This window comes from Scheffersomyces coipomensis, assembly GCF_036884675.1.
Source record: "Scheffersomyces coipomensis strain NRRL Y-17651 chromosome Unknown DFJ63scaffold_6, whole genome shotgun sequence".
Classification (NCBI taxonomy): Eukaryota; Fungi; Ascomycota; class Pichiomycetes; order Serinales; family Debaryomycetaceae; genus Scheffersomyces; species Scheffersomyces coipomensis.
Genome location: NW_027042897.1, coordinates 260,138 through 281,088, shown reverse-complemented (window position 1 = coordinate 281,088; position 20,951 = coordinate 260,138). Strand labels below are relative to the sequence as shown.

Here is a 20,951-nt window from a genome sequence, read left to right as displayed (position 1 = left end):
ATATTTACAGGTTAATTTTATGAAAAGAAATAAGGACTTTTCAATACTTCGGAAACGTCTAGTTCCCCCTTTTTAGGACAATCTAAAATTCGAACAGGTACTAATACAGGGGTGAAAGTTAATTTTGATTTTTGAAGGATTTGATTATCATCTAATGAAAATCCATATTCCGTGAAAATTGCTTTTGCTGGTGATTTTTGATAATAAAGTTTGGGATCATATTGTTTAACCAACGACATTGGATTATCATCTTCGCCCTTGGTTATCAGTTGTAACTCATGATATAATATCTTATCATTCTTCTTCCATTTCTCAACATAACTTGATAATTCATAAGTTTCTCTTAAACTCTTGATCTGATCCACTAATTCAGGATAGCTTTGATTATCTATCCACGCTAATTGATATGAATGTCTCGTTGAATATATCAAATCTTCTCTTAAATGTTCAATAATATCCGATGTGTGCAATCTGACAAACTCTTGTCTTAATAAAGTCGCCAACTCAGTAGCTCGGGAGGCATAAGTCCAATATGAATCATGGACTGCAACAAATGTCATATCGGCACTTTCAGCTGCTTTACAAGTCATAAGCATATGAATAGCATCTAAGGAATGAATGAAATTAGGTGCAACTCCATTGACTTGTTTAGTCTTGTTAATCGGAGCGATTGATTCTGGTCTCGATATAGCTATTCTTTGTAATGAAGTGGGAATTTGGGTTACCTTTGTCTGTTTATATAATTGAACCACAGGGAATCCTGATAATGTAGTCCACATCATAGGTTTATAAGTATGATTTAATGAAAAGACTTCATTACCACGACCTCTCTTAGACATGGAATATTGAACTGTTTGAAGATCGAAGGAATTTATAACTCTGATAGTATTTATAGTTAACCACTCTTGAAGAACTTGAGCTTGGACAAATAAACTTGATATTGAATTAAGAATGATTTTTGCAATATAACGAGCCATCTTAAATTTCTGAACTCTGATTATTTCAACATGTTTATTATAAGGAACAGGATTGTCCTCATCTTTTAAATCGTACTTGTCAATAGTTTCTCTGAGAACTTGTTCAATTTGTGAAGTGGCTCCATATTCAGTAACACCATAAACAGTTGTCATTACTGTACGTTTAACTAATTTTCTAGTAAGGACATGAATAGCTGCTTCGGCAAATTCTGGTGAAACCTTTCCCGATATACCGTCTTCACGAATATGTGATTCAACTATATCTCGAACTGTGACATATATATCACCTCTATCTTCGATATTTGATTGGGGGACCAAATTAACAGCTTCGCCACCTTCTTTGTCAGCTCCTAAAGCGGCATAATGTTGCAACCCATTACAGGATCCATCTTGTTGAACTGGAATTCGACTGCGGTATTCTTCCACATTCCCACCAGATTTCATAAATTCATCAATCTTGTATAATTCAATACATAATGCAAGAGCTTGAAATGGCTTATCAGCTTCCATCCAACTTCTATCACTTTCAAATGGATTCTTCCCTATCTGGAGAAACCTTTGCATATCATCATCCACAAATTTAACTCTTGATTTCATGGATAACTTATCAAATCCAAAGGTACTGGCCAATTGAGATTTCAACCATTTATAACCATCTTTACCTAATGGCTCACTTTTCCAAAACATTAATAACCCGCGGACCAGATCTTCTTGATAATGATTCATGGCTGATGACATTGGATAGGCTCGACCTCTGAAATCAACGTTATGAGGTGAGTATATCATTTCACCATTTTCAGAAAAAGTTTCAGCAAGTTCCAATAACATTTCATATTCAAGCCTTCTAGTTTTCTTCTCATGAAAATTCTCACTATCTTTATTCATGAACTCCACAGGGACAGGAATTTTAAGGAATCCTTTGTCATAGGTCATGACTCGTTTGAACGCTTCCAATACATCAGGGTTTATGGCCCAAGTAGTTTGACTTAAAAAATTAAGACCTTCATATATCGAATCCAACTGGTTGGTTTTATGGGCTCGGTTCAAATAGGCAATATTGGTATTGATATCTCTGGTAGTGACTATTGGTTTACTGTTTAGTAAGTATCCACCTTCAGTGGGAGAAGTCCATGGTTTAGGTGGATGTATCATAGGGAAATAAAATGATCTATTATGAGTAATGAAAGTATATTGTTTCAATTGATCGTATAAGAATGGATGAATTTCAATGACACCCAATCTTCTATCATTATTTACTTGAATAAGACGATGGTAAAAGGCTTGAGCTTTTTCATCTTCATCAGGATAAAATTCAGGTTTGATTCTAACTCCTAATAAATCACAAGATTCTTTTAATTCATTGAATTTAGCAGCGGGTAAATCTATCTTACAAGTTTTAAGGATCATTCTTAATAAGATGGAGAATAATCGAATTCCATGATTCTCTTCATCAAAAAAGTGAAGTAATGGTTTCTTTATTGATTCAAGTGATTTTTCTTTGTACAAAAGTCTTTTGAATGAATAGGATAGAGTCTGGGTAAGGGCCAGTACTTTAACATATCCTGTTTCAGCTGACATAGTCTGAGATAATAAACTTGAAATAACCAACAATACCAACGACTTCTTTGGAAGAATATTAAGAAAACTGACTGATCTTAATAATACTTTTTCATCTTCTGTTAGTATTGATCCTCCACGAACTCCTTCTTGATCATATCTGTTTAGTTTCTTTGTAATTTCATATAAAAGTTCGACACTATTATCTAACCAGTCATTTAAAAGAGCAGCATTGGCATTTCTGAAATCAAGTGCATTTGCTTCTCTGAAACTTAATTTCTTAGGAGAATCGGTTTCTCTTGTGCTTTCTTCTGTAACTATGGTGGAATCTAAATCTTCTACTAAATCAAGAGAGTTAGATTCAACATTAATTTGTCTAATCTCGTTAAAATGAGAATATTCATTAAAGAATGAGTCCGCCTTTTTAGGATCATGTTGTTTCAAGTCATCATAAATTTCATACATTTTCAACTTAGCTCCATTCTTTTGATCATACTGGGTAAATCTACTATCTTGTAGATATAGACACAATCTATGAAAACTTATAAACCCATTATGGTCTTTATAATCATTTATAGAAACTGTTTGTTTAATGTTATCAATTTCTTTACCTTCAAACTGTCGTACTAATGAGGATAAAGTAGAATCCATCTTGATTCCAGTAAGTCTTGAAACTTCAATAAAAGCATCCACTAAAACCTTATTATTTAAAAGTCCACAAATATCTTTATATGATATTTTAAAACTATTAATATTCTTCTTGATGTATGTCGCTATGGCTCTTCTCATAGGTTGATGAATCGATTTCTCATTTGAAAAGGCATATAACAATGCTATAATTAGACTATTTTTAACTTGTAAATCCAAGTCTATTACTGACTCAGAAATATCGTTTCGATCGGATATCTTCGCTCTTGCTTCTTCCAAATTACCTATAAGAGTCTTTATATTATGGATTGATATAGATTTATGATTGGATAAAGCATTAGATAGCAATAACATCATACATGAGTAATAATTATCCATATGGATATTATTATATTGATCCATTCTCTGGGATAATTTATTTAGGAGTGAACTTGATCTACTGAAATCATTATTAAACACGGATTGGATGAAATTGTTGATTAGGATACTACTTTTTAGATGACTCCCTCTAGTCCAAGGCTTCTTATCTTCTAATTCATTGAATATTTCAAATGGAGTTGAATCTAGTATACTATCTTGTCTCGGGCCATATTGGAATGATGAGTGAGATGGAGTTACATTCGATGAAGTTGAAGATGTTGCAACCACACTAGTAAATCTCTTCGACGCTATCCACAACGGTATTCGTATCGAGGCAGCCTTCTTATAAATCATAGATCATTTGATATTACTAGTTATTTTATCCTAAATGGCTATAAGCTGAAAAAGTGCAAAATTTAAAATTTCTATATAATAAAATTAATTTCCTGTATATACCATTATGACTGAAAAATCTCAAAATTGACATCAAGAATTGATAAGAAAATGTCAAAATATACATCAATTTTATCAAAGTTGAAGCTAATTGATTGAACTTTCAATTAAATAATGTATGTCAAAAGTATAGTTCGTCAATCAGTTCGGTATGCATCTGATAAAGCTGCCAGATTTGTTCCTAAAACTGGGGTTTATCCAAAGGGGTTCGTGGTAGGGGGGATCCATTCTGGAGTCAAGAAAGATGGGAAATCATTAGATTTAGCTCTTTTAAAGAATGAATTTGGTAAGGAAGCTTCTGCAGCAGCTGTATTCACTACTAATAAATTCAGAGCTGCTCCTGTTCAAGTTTCATCCAAAATCATTAAAGAAAAAAAGGGTAAAGGTATCAATTCATTAGTAGCCAATAGTGGAAATGCTAATGCTGTTACTGGATCCCAAGGTATAAAAGATGCTGAAGATATGGTTATAGTTACTGATTCGGTATTGGAAAACTCTAGTAATTCAACTTTAGTCATGTCAACTGGGGTAATTGGTAATAATTTACCAATTGATAATATCTTATCAGGAATTCCTAAATTAGCCTTAACTAATTTAGGTAATACTCATCAACATTGGATTGATTGTGCTACTGCTATATGTACCACTGATACTTTCCCAAAGTTGGTCACTAAACAATTTGAATTAAACGGAGTTACTTATACATTAGCTGGTTTATGTAAAGGTGCAGGTATGATTTGTCCAAATATGGCTACCTTATTAGGATTCTTCGTTACTGATGCACCAGTTACTCCAAGTGCTCTTCAACAAATCTTAAAATACGCAGTTGATAGATCTTTCAATAGTATATCTGTTGATGGTGATATGTCAACCAATGATACCATTGTTGCTATTGCTAATGGTGCTGCTGGTGGTGAATTAATTGAGAGTTCTTCCAGCTCAGCTACAAGTTTTTCAATATTACAACGTGAAATCACTGATTTCGCTCAACAATTAGCTCAATTGGTAGTCAGAGATGGTGAAGGGGCCACCAAATTCATTGAACTTAAAGTTAAAGATGCTTTATCATATAAAGATGCTAAGATTGTCGCGTCAAGTATTGCTAATTCATCATTATTTAAAACTGCCATGTATGGTAAAGATGCCAATTGGGGACGTATCTTATGTGCCATTGGATATTCCAATGTTACTAGTTCTGAATCAATCATTCCATCCAGAACCAGTGTATCATTCATTCCAAGTGATGGATCTGAAAAATTAGATTTATTAATTGATGGAGAACCAGAATTAGTTGATGAAGCTAGAGCATCACAAATCTTAGAAGCTGAAGATTTGGTTATTGAGATTGATTTAGGTACTGGAGGTGGTCAAGAAGCCAAATTCTGGACCTGTGACTTATCTCATGAATACGTTACCATTAATGGTGATTATAGATCTTAGATTTTAGATATAAATCGTACAAAATAAAAAAACTCATCATAGATAATTTTATATACGCGTTTTTTTGGTAAATAAACCAAAAATAAAAATAAAAGCAAATTTTGAAAATTGTAAACGATTAGAAACGATGATTTGAACGATCAATGGTTGAAGATGTCAGTCAATTCTCAAGGTGTCATTGATCCATATGCTAGCAGAGTATGTCAAATAAAGGATTTGCCTGATGTTCATGCTAGTGAAGCTCAAAAATACCAAAGGGAATTCTATTGTTATACATTAAAACGATTTGAAGATCTTTCTTCTTCAAGACCAGCACTATTATTTGTGTCTGATTTCACATCACATTCTTCTTTAAATTCTAAACTGTTTGATACTGGTGAGCATGTTTTTAATTCAGATCAGATTATTGAAGTTGCTATTTATCCTCGTTTCCTTGAACAAATACGACGAGAGTATAGTGAAAGAACGCAGAATCAAAATTATAAAATGACAGCTGTGGTTTATCAAGAAGTTATGATACTTAAATTAAAGGTAAGATTAAAAGTTTATAATGGAAAACTAGAAGGTTATGCTCTTGGTGTGAAAATTCCTCGTATTGAAGATGAACCAGAACAGGAAGGTTCTTATCTTAAAATGTTGTATGAGAAATTGTTCATCTTACAACCTATATTATTGTCAAGTATGAATACTTTGCCTTGTATTATTCCACAACTGTTATGGCCCGCAATGTTTGAACATGATAATCCCAATTCCCTTGTAAAACCTCCTCCGGTTGTACGATCATCATCGCAACAATATCAATCAAGACAAGCATCACAATTGCAACAATTGCAACTGCCACAATCAAGACAATTCGTAAGTGATTCAATGCCTGCTACTATTTACTATGAAAATGTGTTCTTCAATCAACCACTTCATGCTGAACCAACATCTCAACCAATATATGTAAACTACAATCCTGGTCAAGCTCATCCATTACAAGAACGAATTGATTTTTCAGGAGATCTGAATAGTAATAGTAATAATAAACCCCATACTGATTCTAATTCAAATGATAGTTTACAATTTGGATCAGTTATAGGAGCGCCTCAAAGTCAAGTCAAAGTTGAGTATTCACCACCATTGGTAGGATCTCGAATCCCTGATCGAGAATATTCTGGCGATTATGAAGATGATAGTGATGATGATAATAACCATAATACCACAACAACAACTGCCAATGAAATCCAAGTCCCTGCTACATCTAATTCCACCGTCACTTCTTCTTCTGGTGGTCTGTATAAGTTCCTGGAATTAAGTAAGATCTCAAATGTAATCGACAACAGAATATATCCTACTGAAGGATATTTAGTTGGTTTATTTCCACAAGATTTCACTCATGCGGTAGCCAAGACTTATAAATATGATGATCTGACTGAAAGGCATGAACCGCAAGATCCTAGTCCAAGACAGATGGAGCTCATATTCTGTAATAGACCAAGTTCAAAAGGCAGAGATGTAATCTTAACTTCTACGAATTCCATTAGAGTCGTTATTCCGGTTAATAAAGTTCAAAAGTTTTTCGATGAAAAATCATATGAATTTACATATTTGGGCTTACCAAAATTAAATCAATATGTCTACAAGAATTTTTCAATTATTTCCAAAAAGTTATACAAGTTACAGCTCTATAAAATTAATGTAAAAGTTAATCTAAAAATGTCTAGTGAAACTGTTTGGACAGTTCGAGACTTTACCTTAGGAGATTTATTGACTGGTGATGAATTTCCTGATATTGAATAAATAAATAAATAAATAGATTAATTCACTTTAAAAACACTTCAATTATTTTTGAAATTTCATTAAATATTTGATCAGTTTCTATGAATAATGCATGATGACCATTTATTTTAATAAATGATTTCTTTTTTAATTTTAATCGATTATAAAACGATTCAACCGCTTCGGCACTTACAATCAAATCTGAATTACTTTGTAAGATTAAAAGATTTAAATTTGGATTATAATCAAGATCTGCTGATAATAAGGCTTTACCTCTTTGCATCATATGACTTAATTGACCAAATGTACCACCATTTCTACATAATAATTCAGTATAGAGGTATTCTTGCCATTCTGGAGATGACGTTAATGACTTTAATTCTTGATAATGTTTTGGAATTTGTCCAAAATATCTCATTTTTGGAAAATAATATGCAAAGTAAATGAAAATAAAATAAATAAAGGAATGAGGTTCTAATGATTTATGAGGTTTAATTAAAGGACATGACACAATAGCGTTATTGATTAAATCTTTGTAGCGACCACTATTTAAATAAGTTAACACAATACCACCTCCCATGGAATGACCGATTAAATTATAGGTGATAGTTCTGTCTTGAGGTTCGATATCAATATCAAAGAATTCTTCAATCATACGACTCATATCATTAACCACTACTTCTTGACTATCACCACTATCACCTCTATCTTTACCAAGAGATGTTCTACCACAACCTCTTTGATCATAGATTAAACTCTCATATCCTAATGACAATAAAAATTCCATTAATCGAAGATACATTAATGAATGTTCACTATATCCATGACATATAATAACCTTCCCCTTTAATGGAATACTTGATTCACTTTTTCTGGTACAAGTTAAGACATAAAAATCAATCGAATCATGATCGATTTTATGAATAGTTAATATGGGTTCGGAGTTCTTTAGTTGATATGGAGTTGGAACTCCGTAGCGCCAGTTGTATTGCTGCTGCAGTATAATCATATCACCATTTGATTTTAAGATGTGATACGATACCTTTTGATGATACTAAGTCAAAGGCAAAACAAAGACTGTAAAATTAGGAAAAGTTTTCACCTACTGAGAATGGTAAAAACCTAAATGATGATGATCTGTCAACGTGTGATGAGACCTTGTGTTATGGGGTGTAAAAGACTCTGGTGATGATGTTTGATCTCAGTTCTGGTTTGAGAGTCTTCTCGCTATGACTACCTTATATAATTATATAAATGTCTGTTGACCTCTATAATGTTTAATAAAAAGAAATAAATGAAAAAGGTCATTGCTATAAAATAATTAAAAAAGCAAGCGGCAGAGACATTTATTTATATAAGAGAGGGGTGCTTTGGTCATTAGGTGGAGGGACTGAGAAGGTGTAAAAATTTGAATGGAGGGGGTGGTGGTGGTGGTAACATTTTCCTGTTTTGGTATTTATTGCTTTTTTTATTTTCTTTGCTTCCCCTAATTATTTTCTTCATCTGGTTAAATCTAATTACATCATTAAAACATACACATCCCTGATTGTATAATTCACCTATAAAATTATACTATGTTCTTTTTTTAGTCTAACCAGATATATATGTGGTATAGTGTTGCAGACAAGACCAAACCATTCCAGATTATCCTTAATTTAGTGTAACTTAACTTAAATCTTTTGTACCATGTTTCTCGTTATGATAATTTAAGCACATAGAAGGAAAAAAACCTTAAATTAAAAAAAGCATTCCTCGCCAGCCATATGGCGCTATGCACAAATAATGCAAGCCATAAAATAAGGAATAATAAATTTTGCTCCGCGCATTCATTGTCTACAAAATATAAAATCTAAACTGCAAAAATCATTTAATAATAATTATTTTTTTTGAATTATAAAATAAAATAATTACAGCACACATTTCTTTAAAACAATAAATGTTTAACTAGAAGTTGCTGATGTCACTTTCGAACCTTCTAATGATGATAATGATGCAATAGAACTACTGGCTTTACTAGCAACTTTAGATAGAGTATTCTTAAATGATTTCATACTATTATCTATACCGCTAAGATCTCTTACAACTTCAACAATAGGCCAGGGGAAAGCACGAAATACTGGAATAAAATTAGTATAAAATGGTAATCTGATTTCACCTCTTCTACCTAATTCAACTGCTGAAATAACATTACTAGCCACATACTTTGGTTCTAGTTCAGGAGCTAATAAAGTTGATGGAGTTTTAACCCCTTGAAACATTCTTGTTTTTAATTGACCAGGACATATTAATAAAGTTTTAACTCCAGTAGGATTTAATGATGGTGGTCCTAATTCATAAGTTAATGATTCATGTAAGGCAATTAATCCTGATTTTGATGCTCCATAAGCACTTAATCTAGCAGGTGACATATATCCTAACACAGATCCAATAGTAACAATATAACCTCTTCTCATTTTAATCATATCAGGTAAAAAAGTTTTAATGGTATAAAAACTTGATAATAAATTAATTTGAATAGTCTTTTCAATTTCTTCATAACTTAAATCAATTAAAGACTTTCCTGTAGTTATACCAGCATTATTAATTAAAATAGTAACTTTTCCAACCTCTTTTTTAATTTGTTTTTGAATCATCAGAACTTGAAGCCTATTACTAACATCACATTGATAATATATAACACCATCAATTTTATCTTCTTCTTTATCGGGAATCTTAATATCTAAAACAATAACTTTGCCCTCCTTTTCAATAAACTTTAGAGCAATCTCTTTACCTAATCCTGATGAACCTCCAGTAATTAAAACTATATCTCTTTCTGGTTCAAAATAATTACCAATCAATGCATTGGAAAGAAATCTAAATTGTTTGTTGAGGTGGTAGATGACCAATGTAAAGAATAAAGGTCCCATTATGAATGATAAATGTTTGATTGTGTAGTTGTTGTCGTTGGTATGATACACGTTGGTTTAAAAGGAAAAGTTTACAAATGCAAAAATAAATTTGGAAGCGCTTACTTTTGCAATTTTTGTTCCAAATGTTTTTGAAATTTGGATTTTTATTGTTGACTTTCCTCAAAATCTAAGAAACTTGTATATGTAAGGAGATGAATTTTATTGTTAATAACACACCGAACACCTTTTCATTAGACAAATAACTGGTGATACCACTAATTCTTTACAAAATAAACCTTACATTGCTAGAAATGCTACCAATTTTAAAATCAAAATCAAATCACGTGATTTTCTTTAAAATTGAAAAAGTCGTGTAAGCATTTCAAAGTTTGATTTTTTTTTTTCATTTCCAAAAGGATGAAGATATTATTTTTCATCTACAATCTCTGATCTAACAACCTATTGAAAACTACATAAACAATAATATCTTCATAATGCTGGCCGCTTCTAGTTGTTCTATGTTCAAGAACCTGCCATCTTCCAAAATATTGAAACAAATATATAGATTGAATCTTATTGCTGGAAATCCTGAAAATGCATACAAATTAAATCCTGAAAAATATTCCAAGATTGAATTATTCTTAATTCAAAAGAACGTTCATGCTCAATCTGTTGGTTTAAAGAAATTCTGGAAGGATTTCTTACCTACCCTTAAGTTCCATAATGATGATATCGACTTCATAATGACAAGAATAAAAGTTAATAATAAAGCTGAAGCAGCTGCATGTCCTGCTAAAATCTTAGTTCATGGTAAAGATCAAAAGGATAACGTCGAAATTGATTGTGCTAATTTACATTCTTCAAAGATTTTAAGACAATTAGTTACCAAAACTGGTGCTGTTAATATACCTCTTGAAGAAATCCCTCGTATAAGGGATCCAAATGAACAAAAACCAGAATGGATCTCATAAGTCTTTCCCTACATTTCATAAATTTTACAGACGATTAAAAAAATTAATTTAATGATTATATTCATTACATTACTTGTACATATATATAAATAGTAGCTTGTATACAATTAATAAAACTCATACCTTGCATATCTTACAAATCAATTAATTACCCACTCATTTATGAGTTTTATTGTATAATTCACCATTAAGATTGGAGGAATTTTAATAAACTTTCTTTACCTTTAAGTTCCATTAACTTTTTAATATAAAGTAAATCCTTCAATTCATCCTTACTTAAATCTTCAACATTTGTAGCTTCTTCTTCCTCTTGTTTTATTTCATTGCTTTCCTTAAAAGCAATATTAACCAACTCCTTCAAATTTAAACCTGTGGAAGGGTTGCTCTTTATTTCAACTAAACTATCTACGAGATTTCTCTCGTCTTCATTTTCTTCTATCCTCTTCAAGGCATCATATTCTTGGATGGTATTTATAATCTTGGACTTTTCATTATCCAGTTTAACTTTAGCAAAAAAGTCGATAAGAATCAGCTTCTCCGGAATTCGATATATGAATGAACTTAATTCTCCACTTTCTTCTGGAGTAGTTATATTAAGATATTTGGTCAACCGATTAGAAGCCTTTGCTGTCACTCCAACACTATTAGCTGATGTTTGGAAATAGTCAGGCAATTTGAAATTAGGATGTACTTCGTCATATTCATCAACCAGATCACCATCTAGACTCTGATCCTTATTACTAAATGCCGAGTCTTCTTTAGAAAAATCTTCCATTTCAAATTGCTTATATTCTTGAAGACTTGGATTTTGATCTTCTTTTATAAGTGGTTGAGAATCATGTTTAATGATAATGTTACTTAACAACGCTATATTTAAGAAATTACTTTGTATCGAAGGATCAACCACAGTTGCATTCTTAAGATGTCTAAATTTAAACATTCCAGTTGGAAGTAATTCTTCAACATGATTAGGACATCTCCATTTACTACCAATCGTTTTGGGCCCAAAGATAGGCTCATTCAAACAATCAATATGCCACACTAATGGACAATAATCGCAATGTGTTAAAATTCGATGATTCAAACCTGATTCACCACATTTATGACATAAATATGGCCTTCCATCTTTGTTATATAAGCTTTCTATTTCAAGATCAATATTTTTATTACAACCTGGAATTTGAGAACCGTTAGCTTTTGTATATGATAACTCAGGTTTAATGGTATCATCGATATAATCTCCATGATCATCAGTAGTGACACCAAGGAAGGTATTTTCTCTTAAATTCTTGGGGAGATGAAAGACTTTAGGATTCCTTCTTTCTTGTTGATTCAATAAGTTTCCGAATATTCCAACATGATCCCAATTCGGCATGGAGGTTGGATCACGTTTCACGATACATTCACGACAAAACCAATCATCTTCAGGAGCTTCTTCAAGGGGTGGATCACAACAAGTGAAATGGAATGATTTGGGACATGTTTCACAACAAATAAATATACCCGGACCTCCACATGAACTACAGAAATCATCATTATCCTTTGTTGGATCATCTTCTTCATGTGGATGTCCATTATTGGTCACAGTAGCGGGTGCGAGATTTGTACTTGCTGTCTTTTTCGGTGATATTATCTTAACTCTCTTAGACGATCTTAATGGAGATGTTGATTGAGGTTCTGCTCTTTTAGCTTGTCTTGGAGTTCTTGACCTTGATTTAGAAGTTTTCCTTATGATCAATTTTAATGGCGTTCGTACTGCACTTGGTTCAGTAATATTATTTGATTTTTGAGTTTCAAGCTTGCTACTGTATAATTCCTCCACAGTAGAATCTATATCGTTATCTAGTTGAGGAGCTGTAGAATTCTCTCTTGAGGTTGATGTACTACTTTTATTTGACTTTTTGACTTTGATTGGCCAATATGATTCTTTTTTTATCTTTGCATTTGGAAATGTTTCAAGTGGGAAACCGGTGTAAATTGGAGTTGGTTCTGGCAAAGGAGGTTCTACAAATTCTTTATGACCTCCATTCTGTATGACACCACTGACTTTAGATCTTGAAATTCGATTCGAGCCAGGTTTTTCTTGAATTATTGGACTTGCAGATAAAGTTGGAGTTAAGATCTCTGAAGTGGTTGCTTTTTGGGATATCCTCGACGATTTTCGTCTTCTTGTAGAGCCATTTAAAGTAGATGGAGCAGTAAAGCTGGTCTTATTGATATCAGAATCAACATCTGGATATAAATTTGTGGTATAATGGTTACCATTCAGTGATGATATTGTGTCTTGACTTCCTGTTTTATCTAACTTCTCGGATGTCGAATAAATTGATAAATCTAATTGGGAAGAACTCAGCAGCATATTATTATTATCTTCATTCCCATTAGCAGTTGAGTCTGAAAAGGAATTATCTCGAGTAGAACCAGACATCTAGATATACCTAACCACCCTCTATACTATCTGTGATAACCTTTGATTCTATCAATTGAATACCCGTTACAACAGACCGTCAATATCTAAAATTTTTAAATGTTGAGTACGCGCCAAAGTTTTCTGTTTCCCAATTATCATAATTTTTCAAATTTACATTATACAACAATCATCCATAGGAATACCTTGGGTATATTCATAAAGTAGATCGTAAAGATATATATATATGTATATATAGAATGACCCTTTTAAAAAAAGGCTATCTTATTTATATAAAAAAGTAATGAGTCTTTCGTACTTAAGCTTCAACTTTTGGAGCGGCTTTCTTCTTTGGGGCTCTTAATGGTTGAGCTAAAGTAGCTTTAACTTCTTCATCAGTGATTTCCTTTTCAGTTTTATAAAGATCAGCATCAAATGATGGAGAAGTATATTTAACAATACCATTCTTAGTAATAGCAACCGTAGTGAAGAATTGAGCAATGAATTCACCTTCTTTTTCACTGACAACTTCATAAGCTAAAAGAACCTTATGATTGGTTGGTTCAGCTAAACCACCTCTTGATTTAGATGGTTCTTCCAAGTTTCTGATATTATAAGGGAATGGTTGATTGTTACATTTATTTTTGAATTCAGATAAGATTTTGTGAGATAATTTCATTTTAAGAGAATATGAATTACCAGTTAATTTGTATAATGAAGTTCTAAAATCAGTTGGTTTAACTTTACCATCAGCAGAAGTTGAAATTAAAATATCTAAACCATAAACTTCATTTTCTTCGAATTTAACGGTTTCAACTTGAGATTTATTTTGTTTACTTGGATTAATAATGATTTCTTTTGGACCATATAAAACATTTCTTTCTTGATTATGACTTAACATACTATCAACAGGACTAGTTTCAAAATCTTTGGCAACTTTTGAAATAACATTGGTAACATCCCAATTCTTAGCATTTGGTTTTAAGGTTCTGATAGCAGCTTCAGAAGCATTCCAAGCAGCATGAAGTAAATCAGCTTTTTTACCCGTAATTGGATTTTCTTTAGAGGCACCAACAACAACAGTATCAGCAACAATGGATGGGAAACCATCAATTTGAGCACCTAACATAATGTTAACAACATCACCATCTTTCAAAGTGATGTTAGCGGAATCTTGTTCACTAATTGGAGCTAAATGAGCTGGAATATGATTTGGGTTAACACAAGTTGGGAAAGCAATACCCTTTGGAGTTTTGGAAGCTTTCTTAGAATTGTAAATCTTAGATAATTCTTCTTCTAAGAGTTTATCACCTTTAACACTTAATCCATAAGTGGTAGAACCAGCAACAACAAGTTCTTTAACTTGAGCAAGAACCTTGTTGGCGATTTCACCAGCAGTCTTATATTTGGAGACAACATCGGAATTAGCGATGGAGTAATCTGGAGCAGCAGCTAGAATAATCTTGTTAGTAGATGACCTCAGTAATACTATGTTTAGACGTATATATACTTACCAGTAGTAGCAGATGACATAATTGATATGAATTGGTAGTAATTGCTATAGTATTCAAGATGTCCAATTATTGTTGAAAAATCTCCTAAAAATTTCATCGCATCAAAAAATTTGGGGAACAAAAATTAAAAACTGCGAATTTACGACAACCAGTCCTTTAAAGACACTAAACTAAACTAAAAAGAACACCAGTTCAATTGTGTCAAAAGTTATCAAATGGGTCAATGGCCAACTATATAGTATGTTTAGCTCATTTCTGTGAGTTGCATGGTCCATCCACTATCATCTGTACTCAGGTTGTTAAACCTTCGATTCAAGATAAACATATACTAGCACCTAATTCAAAAGTACAAACATGCGCTTCTTGTGAGTTGTATATACCTGATGGTTCAGCAAACATCATAACGAAGGATTCCTTACATAGTAGCAATAAAGGGAATGGTCCACAAATGGTATTCATATCAAATCATTATCCCTCATCCCAAGATCGATATACTGCATTAACGAAATTAGTAATGAAATCATTATCAGTCGAAACTTCATCAGATATTTCAAAGCCAATGTTTTTTGGTGATGCTATAAATGGATACTGTATCAATAAGATCTTCACTATAAAGGATATAAACGCTAGAGGTTCAGAAAGAAAGTATGCGTTGATAGTGATATCGGATTCCGAAACTGATATTTTATCGAACTGGGATATTGTTGGTCTTTACTTTAATGAAGTAATTAATCTTATTCAAGAAAGAGTCACCAAGACTATGGAAGAGATTTCTGCCCAAAAGATTTCAGGAAATGGAAATACTGTTACGGGATTACTTGATAATGAAAAATATCTTAGACGTTCAATGATAAAACCTAAATCATTAAAAGAATTGACTGATGATGATCATATATTTGTGAAATTTCATCTATGGGCCATCGAGCTTTTAAAAGATATATTACGATAGATTTAAACCTGGGGGTTTATAATGATAATTAATTAATTAATTAAAATACATATACATATATATACAAGCCACTAAAATCGTTCTAGCAATTTTTGTAATCGAAGACATCTTCCAATAATCCAAGGATCAACCCGGAATGGTAAAACTTCTGTATCTTTAATATTTACAACATCAAGAGTCAAATCTCTTTTCCTATTTAATTCTTCTCTATGCCTTAAAGTAACTGGCATAGTATGCTTCCTTTCTAATAATACTTCAGAATCAAAACATTGATTTCCCATAACATCTCTCTTACATACTCCACTAGGAATCCACAAATCCAAAGTAGGTCTAAACGTATGACCCTCATGTTGTCTTGAATAGAGAGATGATCGAGTATATTCTCTTTCCAATATCGCTTTATATCCATTTGGTACATAAGCTTGAACTCCTTCAAACAAGGTCTTCCTTAATGGTGATAGATCTTCCAATGTATAAAAATGATAATTACGACAATTGAAAATATTTCGATCATTTACAAGCTGATCTCTCTTAACATGTAAACTTTGCTTAAGATCTTCAGACTCAATTGTCTTTGATTCATCTTTCTCAATAAATTCAGGATCTAAGACTTGATTTAGCTCTTTCATTCTTTTATCCTTGGATGAAAGACATTGTGAAGCATTTGTCAAACCAAGTGCTGTTATATCAACATAAAAACCAGTATTGGTATCAATAAATCTGGCATCTATAGTATTTAAACCATTGCCATTATCTCTACTAAAGAAATTAGAACTGACATCAACTAAATATGAACCCATTGCATTATTTAAATTATCAGGATCGTCAGTTAGATCTACCACTAAAGTTTGATTGAAATTTCGTGCTAATACATATAACGATTCTAAAGTCATTTGAACATCTAAATCTTCATCCCAAGGTAAACTCATTCCATTCCAATACCATCCAAGTAATGAACCATGACCTAACCAAGTTGAAAGACCAACAGAATTAGCGAACCTTAGCCATGATCTTGTTAATCTATGTAAAATAGCTTTTCTTTCATATTCCGAGTAACGAAGTTGTTTAAAAAACCGCCAATCATAATGACTACCTTTATGTGATCCAATGCAATTTGCTTCATTAAAATATTTAGTGAAATTAGGCTGAAGTCCAATATTATTAGTCATAACTGTTAACAATTCTTTATCAAAATCATTAATTATCTCCATACTATATGAATGTGAAACTTTATCTTGTAGTGTATTTATGTATTGTTCAATATCTATATCAAATTCTTCTTTCTTTAAATCCATTGACATTGCATTATGACAATCCATAGCTCTGAACAAATCATACTTTAATTCTTGTGATGGTTTATATGATATTGGTTGATCTATGCTTTCCCACCATGATTTAAGATTATGTAATTCAATTCCTAGCTCAATACTATTTGTAATATTAGATGGAGATTCTTTAGTTTGAGATATATTATCCAAATAATTTGAAATCAAGTAATTTAAATCACCTTTACTATATGCATTTACCCTTCCAAGGCCCATTAATGGAACGATTAAACTTGATTGTTCAGGACCGACTCCTAAAAGTGCCAATCTATGTGGAATAGGAGCTTCATGTAATAAATGACTAAGTCCAATTATTTTACGACCCTCTTCATATGTTAAATCATCAACAGGTCGAGTTATTTTTAATTTGGGATAATTCCTTGGACTACCTTTTAAACTTATACAACTTTTTGAAAATTCGGAATAATCTAATCCGAACACTTCAGCGAATTTCTCACAATTCAAAACATGTAAATCCATTCCAACTTCAATCAGTTTTAATCTTCTATCTATACCTAATAGACTGTTCCAACTGAAAGGTAAAGAAATCTCAGGATTGAATAAATGATCATGGTCATTCTTTAAGTTATTTAGAATAGAATTAATCCAAAGTGATGGTAATAAACGTGGATCGTACTCTTGTTGTAGATCCCAATATATGCGATTTGATATATCATGATCAGAGTTTGGAATAGTTGAATTGGGATAAATGGATTGCAAAATGGTATTGGGAAAATATGATTTGACTAACCATTCGTTTACCAAAGGGGATGATCTCTCAAACTTTTCAACTTGCTTGCTAGTTATGATTGCATCATAAGAATATGATGTGGGATAAATGTATGAATAAACTATAAATATAATCAAGATAACTGAAGCCAAATATTGATCTATTAAAAGGTTCATACAAAACGTCAACCCTTTCAAGGACCCTTTGAAAACCTTTGATAAATAAAACCGACTTATATCACGTAATGGAAACATTTCACAACTTCATGGTAAAGCTTACGTTGTGTTGTCTGTTAGGCCTTGCTTTCCATAACCGCTAGCAAAAGGCAACATTCAAGAATTGAAAAAAAAAAACTGTTTGTTGCCAAAATCACAAAAAGACAGCAAAAGCTATCACTACAACATTATCCAATGAATTATCACGACCTAACATATATTATAAAGACATAACTATAAATCTATGAACATAAGATTAAGCAAGTAAACCTTTCAATTCACCAGAGTTATTTAAAGCTTGAATATCTGAATTACCACCAATATGCTTACCAGAAATAAAGACATTTGGAACGGTTCTTTGACCAGTTATTTGTTGTAAACCATTTTGATAAGTTAAACCATCTTTTTCAATATCTAATTCAATGAGTTTATATTTTTGACCTAATCCATCTAATAATGATTTGGTACTCTTACAATAAGGACAATAACTTTTGGAGTAGACAACGACTTTTTCAGAAGCAATAGTTGATTTCAAAGTTTCAATGATTTCAGGAGTGACTGGACCAGCACTCTTAAAGAAAGAGGCGATATATGAGAACATGTTGATTAATGAATATTTCGAATAAGATCTAATCTGGTGTTATCAATAAGTGTTTGATTAACCAGATTTGCCTCATTTTATCTTTCCAACATTTCTGTGTCGCGACAAACTTTTTGATGTCATGACAATGTAGATAGTAACGCTACCATAATAAATATATTTAGTATTATTAATCACAAGTCATATAAACACTAATCTAATGAACAAATCTAAAATCTAATCTCTTATTACCTTCATCCGTGGTATTATTAATATAATCTTCTTGCTCTTCTTGAGACATTGCATTCCAGATTTTGTCTCTTCGGTTGTTTCTCCAAATATAATAAAATTTAGCAATAATAATTAATGGAAGAATAGCTACCGCAATAGCAAATACTTGCATATTACCTCTTCTATAAATTGGGGCATCATCCAGTCTATAAACATTTTTGGAATAAATAGCAGCGATTTGAACCAGAATATTGTATACTGTACTTGCCACTGATCTACTTCTAATTGAATTTGAATTGGTTGATACCCAAGCAACTAAAATAGCATGAATATAAGGAGCTCCCACCATTAAGGTGATTAAAGTATATGTCCCCCATTTATTAGTCATGGTTCCTTCCCAAAATGCTATAACTCCCATAAGTGGAATTGCATAGATTGGTAATGACAAACAAAGCAATGCTCTATTATTAACTTTTTCAGATAACCAAGTAATCAATAACAAGAATATAATCAGTATCACCAGAGACGGAATGGTTAATAAATTAGTATTAAGGGTGGAAAATCCCAATTCTCTTAAATTAATAGTTTGGTAAGTTTCTAAAACTAATGCAGGCCCATATTGAAATAATCCAAGGGCATATATTGGGTATAAATCATAATCAATTAATGATTTCCAAATCATTTTTGGTGTTAACCCTTGTCTATTATGCATATCTCCTTTACTTGGATCATCTCTTAATACTCTATTAACTACAATTTTAGCTTCTCTATCAGTGAACCAACTTTTTGGATGTAGCCTACTCTTAGTTTGCACAGCGGATGGTACCATAAGATAAAATGATGCAATTCCAACTAATAACGTGAATATACCTTCAATAATGAATAACCATCTCCAACCTGCTAATCCTAAATGACCTTTAAGTCTTAATATTCCAAATGCAGCCAAGGAAGCAGCAATTGACACAAGAGACAATGTTGACCAAAACCATGATAATCTAATCGGTAATTCTTTACTAGTGTAAAAGTAACTTAACCATAAAACCAAATCAGCAATGAATCCACCTTCTAAAATCCCAATCAATGATCTTGTAGCGTAAAACGAAGCTTTATTATTAATCCATCCTTGAGAAAGTGATACTATACTCCAAAGGCAAATTTGAATAGGGACGAAAATATCAGGACCTAAAGCTTTGGAAATTAATTGAGATGGTAATTCAGCAAACAAAAATGATACAAAGAAGATAGTATTACCAGTATTGAAGTCATCAGTTGTTAATTTTAAATCTTGTAACAATGTATCAGATACAGCTTGAGCAATATTACCTCTATCGACTTGTAAAGCACAAAACATAAGACATGCAGATAATGCAACTCTATAATCTAATTTTCTAACAATTTTTCTTTCTTCAGCTGGATCCCAAGTGAAATGAGGATCAAAAACTCCTCTACATTCATATTGAGACTCTTCATAAACCTGACGATAATGTTCAGCAACTTTACGATCAAGGAATGGATTTTTGGGATCTGGTTTGGTTAATGATTCATCAATGGAGTTGATTTCTTCATGGACTGGGTATGATTTATTCTTTTCGACATCTGAAGAAGAAGAGTTATGTTCATGGTCCACTTTTCCTTCAGTATAAGTTGACATCTTTGATATATAATTGCTTTCTCTATTTTCAAATTTATCAATTAATGAAATATGTTCTTATATATATATACTAAAGGAAACTAACCATGTTGACGAATTTCATGTTGCTATCTTACATTCAATCCCTTATTCAATCTCATCTGCAATTCGCCCTTCACTGTTGTTGCAAAAACATCATTAGGGTGTTTGTGTTATAAAACTTAAAATTATTATTAAGGTGAAGCTGCAAACTGGATACATAATAGACATTAGAGACAGGGAAAAATTAAATTGTGGTGGCGTCAAATTGTA

At 32.0% G+C, this 20,951-nt stretch overlaps 12 protein-coding genes across 12 annotated transcripts; 4 read left to right on the top strand and 8 right to left on the bottom strand. All coding sequences in view use genetic code 12, as the record gives it.

Annotated features, from left to right (window-relative positions):
• Nucleotides 1-17: 17 nt before the first annotated feature.
• DFJ63DRAFT_289445 (uncharacterized protein) lies at nucleotides 18-3,896 on the bottom strand (the record flags this gene model as incomplete). The annotated part of the gene is made up of 1 exon (XM_064905229.1): nucleotides 18-3,896. One exon carries the CDS (start codon nucleotides 3,894-3,896, stop codon nucleotides 18-20), a length of 3,879 nt encoding a protein of 1,292 aa, XP_064760321.1.
• A 213-nt stretch (nucleotides 3,897-4,109) lies between these two features.
• ECM42 (glutamate N-acetyltransferase) lies at nucleotides 4,110-5,435 on the top strand (the record flags this gene model as incomplete). The annotated part of the gene is made up of 1 exon (XM_064908444.1): nucleotides 4,110-5,435. One exon carries the CDS (start codon nucleotides 4,110-4,112, stop codon nucleotides 5,433-5,435), a length of 1,326 nt encoding a protein of 441 aa, XP_064760320.1.
• Nucleotides 5,436-5,588: 153 nt separating this feature from the next.
• On the top strand, nucleotides 5,589-7,217 carry CDC13 (Cdc13p; the record flags this gene model as incomplete). Its single annotated transcript, XM_064906417.1, has 1 exon — nucleotides 5,589-7,217. One exon carries the CDS (start codon nucleotides 5,589-5,591, stop codon nucleotides 7,215-7,217), a length of 1,629 nt encoding a protein of 542 aa, XP_064760319.1.
• An 11-nt stretch (nucleotides 7,218-7,228) lies between these two features.
• On the bottom strand, nucleotides 7,229-8,671 carry DFJ63DRAFT_212513 (uncharacterized protein). Its single transcript, XM_064904060.1, has one exon. The coding sequence runs from the start codon at nucleotides 8,203-8,205 to the stop codon at nucleotides 7,240-7,242; it is 966 nt and encodes a 321-aa protein (XP_064760318.1). The 5' UTR covers nucleotides 8,206-8,671; the 3' UTR covers nucleotides 7,229-7,239.
• A 465-nt stretch (nucleotides 8,672-9,136) lies between these two features.
• On the bottom strand, nucleotides 9,137-10,105 carry DFJ63DRAFT_289068 (short-chain dehydrogenase/reductase; the record flags this gene model as incomplete). Its single annotated transcript, XM_064905200.1, has 1 exon — nucleotides 9,137-10,105. The coding sequence occupies one exon, from the start codon at nucleotides 10,103-10,105 to the stop codon at nucleotides 9,137-9,139; it is 969 nt and encodes a 322-aa protein (XP_064760317.1).
• A 238-nt stretch (nucleotides 10,106-10,343) lies between these two features.
• On the top strand, nucleotides 10,344-11,152 carry DFJ63DRAFT_212131 (mitochondrial 54S ribosomal protein MRP49). The gene has a single exon (XM_064904057.1). It carries the CDS (start codon nucleotides 10,582-10,584, stop codon nucleotides 11,056-11,058), a length of 477 nt encoding a protein of 158 aa, XP_064760316.1. The 5' UTR covers nucleotides 10,344-10,581; the 3' UTR covers nucleotides 11,059-11,152.
• Nucleotides 11,153-11,245: 93 nt separating this feature from the next.
• Nucleotides 11,246-13,486, bottom strand: DFJ63DRAFT_323418 (uncharacterized protein; the record flags this gene model as incomplete). Its single annotated transcript, XM_064907514.1, has 2 exons — nucleotides 11,246-13,226; nucleotides 13,365-13,486. The coding sequence occupies 2 exons, from the start codon at nucleotides 13,484-13,486 to the stop codon at nucleotides 11,246-11,248; spliced, it is 2,103 nt and encodes a 700-aa protein (XP_064760315.1).
• A 298-nt stretch (nucleotides 13,487-13,784) lies between these two features.
• Nucleotides 13,785-14,998, bottom strand: DFJ63DRAFT_314744 (uncharacterized protein; the record flags this gene model as incomplete). The annotated part of the gene is made up of 2 exons (XM_064906416.1): nucleotides 13,785-14,905; nucleotides 14,980-14,998. The coding sequence occupies 2 exons, from the start codon at nucleotides 14,996-14,998 to the stop codon at nucleotides 13,785-13,787; spliced, it is 1,140 nt and encodes a 379-aa protein (XP_064760314.1).
• DFJ63DRAFT_212134 (uncharacterized protein) lies at nucleotides 14,899-15,964 on the top strand. Its single transcript, XM_064904058.1, has one exon. The coding sequence runs from the start codon at nucleotides 15,203-15,205 to the stop codon at nucleotides 15,926-15,928; it is 726 nt and encodes a 241-aa protein (XP_064760313.1). The 5' UTR covers nucleotides 14,899-15,202; the 3' UTR covers nucleotides 15,929-15,964.
• A 35-nt stretch (nucleotides 15,965-15,999) lies between these two features.
• DFJ63DRAFT_314742 (regulator of cell wall mannosyl phosphorylation) lies at nucleotides 16,000-18,159 on the bottom strand (the record flags this gene model as incomplete). Its single annotated transcript, XM_064906415.1, has 1 exon — nucleotides 16,000-18,159. The coding sequence occupies one exon, from the start codon at nucleotides 18,157-18,159 to the stop codon at nucleotides 16,000-16,002; it is 2,160 nt and encodes a 719-aa protein (XP_064760312.1).
• A 186-nt stretch (nucleotides 18,160-18,345) lies between these two features.
• On the bottom strand, nucleotides 18,346-18,897 carry DFJ63DRAFT_211963 (glutaredoxin). Its single transcript, XM_064904053.1, has one exon. It carries the CDS (start codon nucleotides 18,797-18,799, stop codon nucleotides 18,455-18,457), a length of 345 nt encoding a protein of 114 aa, XP_064760311.1. The 5' UTR covers nucleotides 18,800-18,897; the 3' UTR covers nucleotides 18,346-18,454.
• Nucleotides 18,898-18,995: 98 nt separating this feature from the next.
• On the bottom strand, nucleotides 18,996-20,660 carry DFJ63DRAFT_289244 (putative allantoate permease; the record flags this gene model as incomplete). The annotated part of the gene is made up of 1 exon (XM_064905211.1): nucleotides 18,996-20,660. The coding sequence occupies one exon, from the start codon at nucleotides 20,658-20,660 to the stop codon at nucleotides 18,996-18,998; it is 1,665 nt and encodes a 554-aa protein (XP_064760310.1).
• Between the last annotated feature and the right edge of the window lie 291 nt (nucleotides 20,661-20,951).